The 12,201-nt window shown below is 42.3% G+C and overlaps 1 protein-coding gene across 1 annotated transcript in view; it reads left to right on the top strand.

Annotated features, from left to right (window-relative positions):
- The window catches only part of PLCB2 (phospholipase C beta 2), a 544,505-nt gene that overhangs the window by 390,586 nt on the left and 141,718 nt on the right, over positions 1-12,201 (top strand). Inside the window, exons 20-21 of the mRNA XM_078659789.1 lie at positions 7,929-8,028; positions 11,772-11,876. Of these exons, the coding sequence (XP_078515915.1) occupies positions 7,929-8,028; positions 11,772-11,876 (205 nt within the window). The remainder of the gene's footprint in view (positions 1-7,928; positions 8,029-11,771; positions 11,877-12,201) is intronic.

Raw genomic sequence — 12,201 nt, 5'->3', positions numbered from 1 at the left:
TACACAGAGAATCACAAAGCAAGCACAAATTACCGAAAAAACCGGGGAAAAAAGAGAGTTACACAGAGAATCACAGAGCAGGCACAAAGAACAGGCAAAACAAGGGAAAAAACACTCGCAGCGGCGGCAGCCGGCAAACGAGGCAGCGCGAGGCAGAGGGCGGGCAGGGGCACACGCAGCAGCTGGTGGCCGTGCGGCGCGGGGGTGTCCCACAAGTGGGTCACACTCACCTGCGTCGCACGGTCGCCATTTAAGGCCAAGTGCGCGGGTGGGCGGGGCAGCTGGGAGGCGGGAGCGGGGAGGGATACAGAAGACAAAAGGGGCGGGGACAAGCGGCGGTGGCGGGAAGGGAGGGCGGGGGGCGGCGCGGTAGGCGGAGGACAAGGAAGGAGAGCTGACACGGAAATAAATGCAAAAACAGGCACAAATTACCGAAAAGAACGGGGAAAAAGAGAGTTACACAGAGAATCACAAAGCAAGCACAAATTACCGGAAAAAAACGGGGAAAAAAGAGAGTTACACAGAGAATCACAAAGCAAGCACAAATTACCGAAAAAAACGGGGAAAAAAGAGAGTTACACAGAGAATCACAGAGCAGGCACAAAGAACAGGCAAAACAAGGGAAAAAACACTCGCAGCGGCGGCAGCCGGCAAACGAGGCAGCGCGAGGCAGAGGGCGGGCAGGGGCACACGCAGCAGCTGGTGGCCGTGCGGCGCGGGGGTGTCTGGTATGTGTGTCTGCACAGAAAATCGAGTGTCCAGTAGGAGTGTTTTGGAGTTTTCCTCAAGCGGAACAGAGAGTAAATAATTGATTTCATGACTAAGGGGCCGATTCCGGTTCTGGTCGGAAGCCCTCCCGACCGAATCGGAACGTGTCGGCTGGATTCCTTTCCGACAGCCGTTCCGATGGCTTGGATGGAAAGGGACCGAGGGAGTACGATGGCAGTTTTCCACTGCCTTTTCGTGCCGGTGTGTCTGGCACGAAAAGGCAGTCAGAAACTGTCTCTGGGGGCCCCCAGCAGGCCCCCCATGGGTGTGAGGCCACCGAATGGCGGCCTGGGGGCACCTATGGTGCCCCTCTGTCGATCCCTGCACCCAGCGGCAGGCACCTTGGGGTGCCGGCCACAGGGTGCAGGGATGAACTGCACCCTTGCTTTTCACATTACAAGCATGCTTTCCGCTCGGAATGCATGCTTGCATTGTGAACCATATGAATGCAACCGAACAGGGTTTGGTCGCATCGTAATCGACCACAGCGGGTCGGTCGGTTACGGCTCCTGACCGATGTCGGACGGACTCAGGTCCGTCCGACATGGGAATAGGCCCCTATATGTAGTAGTATTGAACTACCACACTTCCGACCACACCTTCCTTTATTTTTCAAACTAAGGATGCATAGGTCTTTCCCAATGCTTTATAATTCTCTTAACTCAGAGGTAGCATGCACTGCGCTATCAAACATGGATAACATTATGTATCTTGTAACCACTTACTTAGCATTTAGGATCTCCAACACTTTCATTTTCATCTATCCTAAGTGAAATTTGCACTGTTCAGATGCATCAAGAACAACAGAGGAAAACAGGGCACGCGTATACCAAACACCGCCTTTGCCTCATATTTGTTTTTAAATCCCAGTTGCTCTTCTGAGTTCTGAGTTCTGAAGTTGGGAAAGGAGTTATTTATAAGAAAGGGGAAGCGGATCAAGCCTTAATTCGTTTTGCAATGCTATTTCAGTATGTTTTTTATAAACAATGCATGCAATTAACAGATGAATGATATGGGTATCATGGATCTTTCTAAATGTGCTCTTAACTGCAAATTAAATGATGGCCGAACTGTAATTATTTGTCAGATTTCATAAAATCTGTGTGTGGTTGTGGTGCACAAATCAGGAAAGAAAGGGAACAGACAAAGAGGACAGCAACAAACATTAATGGAGTATATTACTAGACAGGGCAATTATGTTTAAGTCAAAGTATTGCCATCATAGGATACATAATACTGATTGTCTTTCTTAGCCACTCTACCCTTTGCAAAGTTGCTTAGAGCTGTGAGATAAATATGTCAATATTTGTCCATATTCAAGTGAGCTATCTATTGAGATTTATTGTGCTAATCCTATATATAAAATATATATTTAGCTGATTCTTTAAATAATGGTTCTCATTTTCATATTTTTTATATAATTTTGAACCATGTTTTCTCATCATTTTGGTATCTACCTCCCAATCTCATTAAGTCTCCATTTTCTTACATACATTTTCATAATTTTTATGTTTTACATATGGAGTTTGCACCATTCATGGCACATTATTACATAGAGTTTACAACAACAAGGGAAGAGGTGGCCAGTCCTTAGATTTACTTTTAGATTGGATATTGGAAAGAGGAATGCATGCAGATGGCTCAGAAACTGAGATCTAATCCCTTGCATGCTGATTCATTATCAGTTCTTTTAATTGGTGGCCCATTAGCATTGATAGAAACCAAGTGTGTCTGTACAGAGAACACTTGATATTTGAATGTCTTGTGATACCACGTGAATCATATCAATGCCTGGCAGGCTGATGATAGATAACAAGTCATTTCTTTTTAAAAGCGGGTTCCACTCTAGCCATTACCTAGAATATTTGCTTGCAAGTAAATATCAGCAAGTAATATAAACAGATGCAGCTTGCATGGCATGAAGGTAACAAGATTTAACCCATGTCAAAGGAGGATAACAAGAATAGTAATACAATTCAAATCAGCATTTTCTTTTATTTTCTCTTCTTGTGAAATACCAGATACATTTAATTTGAAATTAGAAGTAGAGCAATGCGTAGCTATGTAAGTAAATTGATCCATATATATTGTCCAGTATATTCAATTAACAATTCAGTATATTCTGGGAGTTATAAAAATATAATCTTATTTAATCTTCATGTCCATATAAACAATACAGTTTAAACATTACATATTAATAAAAGTCCACAGTACAAAAATATTATAAAGCTTTAAAAACTCGCCATTATTTCTTTTTTCATTACTTCTCACAGATAAAGTGAAATTGCAATAGACACCTTTGCCAATGCAAGTTTATACAGAAGTGCAAACGCCCCAGACACTGTCCACATGTCAAAGCTTTTCCATAGATTCTTCATATATATCTTTTCTACCTTCTTTGAATGTCTAAGCGAACAATAAAAATGTGTATTTTAAGAGGGTTTTCTGATCATGCACTTACACATTGACACTTGTTCTATGTAAAATAATCACATCTTAATAAATTGACTATTGTGAAACAACATTATATTTCTTTGAACAAATACATTGGGGACACTCAACAAATAACAAGTTGTCTCATTTGTTTTGCTCAATAAATGAAGCGAATAATTTAATGTGTAAGATTTCATATTCTTAGTTAATCAAACAAAGGCCCAGCTCTGTATCTAAGGCTTCAACCCAGAATACTGCTGGCATATTATACACACTCCTCAAAACCCTTCCTTTGAAATGTTTAATTTGGCAGGATGTCTGGAAATAGACCAGTCTTAGGGTGGTCTTCCCCGAACTTGTCTGCCTTCACCCCTCCTTTTTTGCTAGATTTGTTTTTGGAGGCTTTAAGACTCTGCACTTTAACACTGCTCACTCCCTTAAAGAAGGTAAAATTGCCTTACACCTGACTCGCATATTTTATTTAATTCTAAGTCCCTGGTAAAGTGGAATACCATATACCCAGGGTTGGTATATTAAATGCTACTCGTGGTCCTGCAGCACTTATGGTGCCCTACTTAAGTAGCCCCTTTAAATATGTTGTCTCAGGCCTGCCATTACAACCATTTAACAGTTTTAAAATGCCAACTTCGCAAAATAATCCCCTTGTCAATCCATACACTCCTTTTTTTATCACATATCAGTCACCCTTAAACTAGGCTCTAAACAACCGTTAGGGCAGGGTGCATTGCAAATAAAAAGTTGATCAGGTACTTTTAAGTTTTAAATGTCTTGGTAGTGAACAATTCATAATTTATTTTTCAGTGCAGTGAGGCCTATCTCTCCCTTTGGATAACCTTGGGTCACCTTATTACATTTAGTGAGTGCCTTCATTTGATTGGGAGCCGGTAGAAAAGTCATGCTTGGTATCTGAAAATTTTTATTTTTGTTTTCATAACACATTTTATTGAGTTTTGGTACCACATCGACCGGGGAAGCCCGGATACTTCAGAACATATATATCAGGTTATAAGAAATTAATAAAACCACATTATCCCCAGTCAGGGCTGCATTACATTTGGACAAACTAATATAAACAGCAACCGAACTGTATTAAACATTGCACATTCTGACCATATGTTCTTGACCCTGATCCCACCCACCGCTCCTTTTAATTAGGGAACCTACCCTGGATCATAGGATCTTGGTCTTAGCCGAATTATAGTATTTCATTGTTTATTCTCTGATCCTGGGTGGTGTGTAAATCCATCTTTGCCAACATTTATTGTGTTTTTGTGGGCCTCCCTGTGCCTTAAAATAGGGAGTTCTAGGTACATAATGATGTCCATGCTCTTTTTCAATACACCTACGCTGGGCGGAGTATCAGATTTCCATTGTCTTGCTATGTCACGCTTGGCTAGCATTTGACCCAGGAAGAGTAGGTGTCACGTATATCTATTCCCCCCTATTTCCTCAGTACAATGTAGTATTATGAGTTTTGGGGAGCTAGGGAGGTCCCATGCCAATACTTCCTCCAGACAGTTTATGACGCTGCGCCAAAAGTGGTCTGGTGCTACCCTGGACCATACAGTGTGTAAGAATTTACCTTTGTTGTGTTGGCACCGTAGACACTGTGGGGATGTAATCAGCCCTGATTTCCATAGTCAACATCTGGTGTAGTACACCATGTGGAGGTATTTAAACTGTATGAGTCGAAAGCGGATGGAGACCGCTGCCCCTCCACATGGTTCTAATCCTTCTGTCCAGTCGTCATCATCGATGAGGCCCAAATCTATCACCCATGCAGCCCTAAGGGCATCTAAGGTACTGGGGTTGTTTGTAATCAAACATTGATATATTTTCGATATTTTGTGTTCTCTAAGATCTCCCATCAAGATTTTAACCATCAAGTGGGCTAAATTCAGGAATACTGGTTAAGTCTCAAATGTATGGAAGGAGAGCATGGCCTAGTTGTAGATACTTATAAAATTGTGTGCGAGGCTTGGAAATTTCTGTCTGAAGTTCCTGAAAGGATTTGAGAATATGGCCTTTCGTGACTTCTCCAATGGTGGAGATACCAATTTGGTTCCATTGCATAAATCCCTGAAGGTCCGGGGAAGTAGACGGTTTCTCCACAGCGGGGTTTCTCTAGTGATCCAATCCATCAGCCCCATCGGCCAAGAGATTGTCTCTAAACAAGAATCACTACTCTAGTCGCAGTGGAAACATCGATGGATTTTTAGGATATGATCTATTGTATAGGTATGTGTACAGAGTGAGGTCACCAATGATCCATTGTTCCAGTCTATACGTTAGGTCATTTCTAGATCCATACTACCATTCATTTAGGATCTGTAAATGTGTAGCTGCATGTCTGCAGCAGCTACTCCACCGCAGAAGGTGTATTGGAAGCACATGCAAAGATTAACTCGAGCTAAGCTGCCTCCCCATAAAACTGTCTCAGGAGTGTATTGATTTGTCGAAACCAAGTCTGTGGAATTGGGTATGGATGGGGTATGGATGGGATTGTAACTGGTAGACCAGATGAGGGAGGGATACCATCTTAAAGATGGCGGATCTTCCAAAAAGTGAAAGGGGAAGATTGGACAAGGTGTATACCTCTGTTTTAACCCTATCTGTCAAGGCGCCTAAGTTTCTGTCCCATGAGACAGACTGTGTGTCTGATAGATAAACTCTGAGATATTGTAGGCCGTTGGATGCAACAGTCAGCGTTTCCAACCAACGTCAGTTCCCAGGGGACCCCTTTACTGCCCAGACGGATGACTTTGAATTATTCATGTGAAGGCCTGATGTCTCGCTGAATATGTGCATGATTTGGATGAGTCTTGGGCAGGGTCTATGTGGGTCTGTGAAGAAGAAAAGGACATCATCCACATAGAGTGCTATGCAGTCTGATATCTCAGGTGACCACTCGAAACCGTGCACCAAGTCAGCACACCTTACCCATGCGGCCAGTGGTTCTATGACAAGGGCAAATAAGAGGGCGGAGAGGGGGCATCCTTGACGGGTGCCGCGCCCTATCGAGAATCGGTCTGACACGGTGCCCGCCACACTGATCGAAGCCGTTAAGGCTGTGTAAAAGTAGCCATATATAGTACGTTTGTCTACATAGAGCTATAATTGTATGTTTGTGTTTTTCATTGTGTTTTACGATAGTGTAAGAATTTTAATTATTTATTTTTGTTCATGCTTTTAGGACTTCAGTTACACTATGATTTATGATTACGTCTGAAGTGTTGTATTTGTTTTTAGTATTTTTAAATATATTTTTATGATTTATTTCAAGGTTCTTTTTTATTTTACAATATTAGTGTACATGTTCTTTACATTTTGTATCTGGTACTTTTTAAGGAAAGTCACTTTTTGCAATGTATTTTTATGATGTTATAATTACATTTTGTTTATTTGAATAATTAGATATATGTACATAAACACAGTTGTGTTGTGAATATCAGTGTAAGTATATCTTTTAATTAAAACATTTATATTTGAATAAATACTTTAATAATTTTCATATATACCTTTGTTTGGTTTACATTTTTTTATTTTTTATTTTTTAAGGTAATACATTTATGTGTACTATATTGAATTATACATATTATTTTAACATCTATTACATTTATTTTTTTAAGTTATTTAAATGTGAAATACTTTTAACTATATATACTTACCTGTTTTCTTAAATATTTATATCATATTATTCCAGTAGTTGATATTATTCTACTTTATTCCATAAGTATGTAAAGTCAATACTTTTCTTCTTGATATTTTTGTTGCAATATTTATGTATGGCAATATTTTTGTCCTCAATATTATGTCATAGAAGCTTCAGTGCTTTGTGACCCCTTGATGGGTGGCAAACTATTTGTGCATTCTGTTCCGATAAATTTTTCTCATCTTCCCCCTGTGACTCGGTAGGGTTGGCAATATGTGCTTTGTGTTTCTCAATGGCAATGCAAGTTCCAATGCACAAAATGTTTACTGACTGGTACTTTGCGTTCAAAAAGTCAGCTGTCGGACATACTTTTAACATCAAATTGTGTCTTCGGAGGATATGAGGGAACGGAATCTTCAGTGATTAAGTATGATCAGGCGGGCAACTAGAGCCAAATTTTGGGGGGGGGCTGAAAAATATTTCGGGGGGCGGGGCTAATTCTTCCAAACATAGACAGAGTGGCTGTAAGAAGGGGCGATCACACAACAAAAGCCTCATTTACACATAAATGGTCTTTTAAAGACCTGTTAAGTACTCAGGTGCGGCTGCAATTAAATGCTCGCCAGCCCGCGAAGCTGTCTCCGCTGGGCTGACACACACGACGGGGGGGGGGGGATGAAGCCCCGTGAGCCCAATGGGTGTGGCGCGCCTGAGTATGATGCACATTGCCTAACAGCTAGGGCGCTCGACGTCAAATCTGGGAACTGAGTTTGAGTCTCGGCAACGACGCTGAACATCCTGTGATTCTGGGCAAATCACTTAACCTCCCCGTGCCTAACAAAAAAAATTAATGTGTCCTCATGTAACACAACTGGTGCTATGTGAAGCGCTCTGATACCCAATACCTTCGGGTCAAGTTTGAGCTTGTATAAAACGCTGTAAAATAAAAAAAACATGTTTAGGTAATGGGCTACGAGGAATTTTACTCATTTATAATTTAATTGCCAAGTTGGTTACATGAAAGTGCGGCCTCAAAAATTTATTTTCTTTGCAGATTCTCATGCCAGAGCTGGCTGCACTCAGAGTTGCAGCATTTGAGGAAGGAGGAAAGTTCATTGGCCATCGGATTATCCCCATGAATGCTGTTCGGTCAGGTAATTACACAATTTTAATGTCTCTTAACTGCTTCTCCTCATGTGCGCTTATTAACACAAATGCACTATAAGGAAAATATTACTGGATATCACTTGCAACTTGGGCAACAGTTTTTTAGCCCAGATTCTTTGCACAAATAGCTATTAAAAGGCAAAGGTCCTAGTTCTGAAACCAGCAGTAACCCCGATTACAGCATGAACCGAATTTGCACAAGAATCCGTATTGCAATTTGTGCAACACATATTTTGCCAGCTAAAAGTAGTTAATTTTGTGTGGTGGAACAACTGCATTATTTCTATATTCTCACATTTCAAAAAATTCACGTTTGTGGCACTTCAAACTAAAATTTAATGTAGGACAAACATAATTTTTGCATAGGGTATAATCCAGAGTAGCTCCACCCAGAAAAGGAGGATTTCCTACAAAGGGGAGATTGAGAACATCTATAAGGTGGCCTTAAACCAAGGTGCCTCCGCCAATGCTCGGTGTGGCACTGACATGTCAACATTGCAGCTGTTCATGGATTAGGTGAGCAGGAATGTTTTTACAAGCAAAGCTAGCATACCATCCAGTAGTATTGCTTCCACCAGAGGTCATCTTGGACATCTCTGTGGATGCTTAAGGATCCCTCCACAGCAGACCAAGGCAGGGCCCACCCAGTGCTCCTCAAACAGTCCACAACCATGCACCAACATCCCCTAGACTGTTAGGGAGCCACTGAACCCCCATGTTCAACGACACCGCAACCATTCATCAGAGATTCTCACCCTCTATTTCTTGTCCTGAAAACAGCGTCTAGCATAACAGTGCATGCCCTGGAGAGCCATGGAACCCGGATTTACTTGGAGGGGTTCCACGGTATATGCAGAAAGCTAATCCCCATTGGTCAAGTTTCCCTATAAGCATTATAATAATAGTAACTACAACAACCATCATCATCATCAAGTGGATCATATAGGCAATTATGCATATCAATGCACATTTTCTCTGTAGTAATGTCAATGTCAGAAAAGGACAAGTGTTTCTTCAAGATGTCACCAATGAGGCCTCAATTCAAGGCAGAAGTGGTTGTTGGATATAAAATGTTTCTTGGATACACATGACAGCTAAACACCTTAATAAGTGGGAACTGTGGGCTGCTGTCTAAGGAAGGAGAGGGGTAATGAATGAACATGCATCAATATGAACACTGATTATCAGCTGCACATACACCACTGAGAGCTCCTAACTCTGAGTCAGAGCTGTCATGCTACCAAAGATCTAATATGGACATGGCTACTTCATAGTTTTTATCCCAGTGAGAAGTCATATGGAAGCTCATGGGCAGCCCACCAATTCCACACACACAAACACACATGTGCACAGACCAACACAAAGACAGGAATGCACATCAAGAAACCACTCAGATAGAAAGCAGAATAATAAGTACTTGAAAAAAGCCCCTATGTTTGTTTTGATCCTATAACTGCCTTACATTTGACATATTGCATTGAGGCCATAACTCTGTACCCCCATGCAATATAGAGTGATGTGCTGGGAGAGAAGTAGGGTTCAAATTGTAAACATTTGGGGTACCATGCTTATGACTCTAAAAAGACCCATCCACTTCCCTGGTCGGCCACGGTCTGTGAGTGTGAAAGATGGTCATTACAGCACCGCATACTTCCGTAATGGATTCTGAGCCATAGATGGATCGCATGTGCTGAAACACCCAACATCAGCCATGTGGCACTTCTACAAGCATCGAAAAGGACACCCATCATGGAATGTGCAGATCATTTGCGATGCATGTTTCATTATCGCCTGCATACTGGCCACCTATGTAGGTAGCACACATGAGACCTACCAAGTCAAGCTCAGCACGTTTCACCAGCAACTCCAGAATGGTGACCATGGAGACAGGCGGCTCCTTGGTAAGGCCACACCAGGTGATGAGAAGGATTGAAGTGCCGTCTGTACAACATCATTACATATGTTAGTAGAACGCATTTTCAGTCCCAGGTGATAGTGACTATGATAGACGTGGGTGCGTTCTTACACCTCATTTCTATCCCAGCTCAGGAAGGCAGCAGAGGTACAACAGTCCCCATAGGAGGACAAGAAACGTGGTTGAGCTGGCACATGGGATCTTAAAAGGTAGATTTTAAAGACATGCTGCCTGATCGCTGCCTCACATGGCATAGTTGTAGAGCAGTGAAAAGAGTGAGTGCATTGAGGAGCAGGATGAAGATGGGTATTCCAAGAGAACAGAGGTGCAGGTATTCACTGGAGACCAAGAGCAATATTGTGTGGCGGCTGCTGCTGCGGTATAGAAGTGGTGAGGCAGCTGAGGTCTGGGGTGGGGGGAAAACAGAAAAAAAAGAAAATTAGTTACCTGCCAGCAGCCACCGCTCCTCCATCCTCTTCTGTACTCTCGAGAACTGGCAGCTCACAGGCGCCAGACTCCCCTAAGCCAAGTGATTGGTCTGAGTGACCTGGTTTGCCGCTCACACCATGCCTGGGACTGTTCTCCACCCAGCTGTGGAGAAATGTTAAGTGCGCATGTCAGTTTGGCTGACCTTAGATGACCGGCTAAACCGACATATGCGCTTAAGGTGCCCACCACTCCTCCTCCCTGGTCGTCATGACAGCCCAGCCCCACCCCATCCTACACTGGCTTAGACTCAGTTCTGAAAAATAGTGTTGTTCTCATTTTATTTTTCCTTTTAGCACTGCTCAGAGAGCAGTGGTGCGACGCTCCTTCACCCTAACAATGGAGCTGCCGCTGAGTAATATGCCAGGAGGAAAGAAGCCACCCACAATTATTTTGACATACGGGAACCACAGTGTAATGACAAGTGACACTGATACGCTTTTGAGATGTGACTTAAATGTATTCATCTCACTGCAACAGATGCAGGGACAGACAATCACACATCATTCCAAATGTATATGTGCTGGAAATATCTATAAAATGCCTGACATGAACATCAGCAAGTTAAACTATGTGTAAAGTACAAAATATTAGTTTCTAATATGGGCATATGGACCGGAAACCTATCCTTAGTACCTCTGGCGTGGACAACATATCAGGCACATATCACCGCCGTGGATTTTATGCTGTACTCTACTGTGGCCACTGATGGTTGCTTGTTTAGAAGAGAAAACGCTACGAATGATTGATGACTCCAAGCAGGCAGGAGGGGCATGAGGGTTCTGTGTGCCACCTGCAACTACAGTGAATTGCCAAATGCCATTTGCAACCCGAAATGAACCGCTTTGGATGTCTATGTGAAACATTCTTATGTAATCTGACTGTGAATATGCTGTGGAGTTGAGTGGGACTGGCTAAGGTACACACAGTACAAGATGCAGGGATGCTATTAAGAACATTTAGACATGGGGGAATACGAATCCATGGGTGAAGGTCTACTGTTCCACTCAGTCTCCATTCCTGCATTAGCAGGCATTCACAGGAGGATGCAAAATGGATCTTGTCTCAGTCATATTAATGTGACAGGACGTTTTCTGACCTCCTGTGAATGTTGCATTTTGTAATGCAACTTATTAGTACATCGGTGCCATCTGAATTTGAAGGTACAGTTGCAAACCGGTCACTTCACGAAGAACGACTATGTTCCGACCAAATCTTCGTACATCAGCCCCTACATTTCCTCCTATAGTAGATGTATCTCCTACTTTCTCGGCCTTCTTTGACTTAGTCCTGTGTATACTAATCCCATTATTTTTCTTTCAATTTTAGGTTTTCATCATATTTGTCTTCGTAGCGAGAGTAACATGCCTCTCACTATGCCATCTCTATTTGTTGACGTGGAGGTGAAAGATTACATTCCCGATACATGGGCTGGTAAAGAAACATTTCAACGATTACTTTATTGGTGGGAAAATGTGCGGTGGGCTGATGAGTTGACAGTCCTGTAACTATGTATGTACGTACTAGCACAGGGAACTCATCTTCTGGTGGCAACATTCAGAGAGGCAAGGCGGCTGTCAAAGAATGATCAGTTGCCAGCATCGCTCACCCTAGCATCCCAAAGCTACTGCACTTAATGGCACTGCTATCACCAACATATCCAGTGTGTGTGATAAGGAACAATTCCAAATCCAGTCTCCACAACAGTAGGGAAAGTGTTGGCATTAAAAATTCAACAACAACAACCTCAATTAAAAAA

Source organism: Lissotriton helveticus, chromosome 9 (genome assembly GCF_964261635.1).
Source record: "Lissotriton helveticus chromosome 9, aLisHel1.1, whole genome shotgun sequence".
In the NCBI taxonomy this organism is placed as follows: Eukaryota; Metazoa; Chordata; class Amphibia; order Caudata; family Salamandridae; genus Lissotriton; species Lissotriton helveticus.
This window is presented reverse-complemented; position numbering and strand designations above follow the sequence as displayed.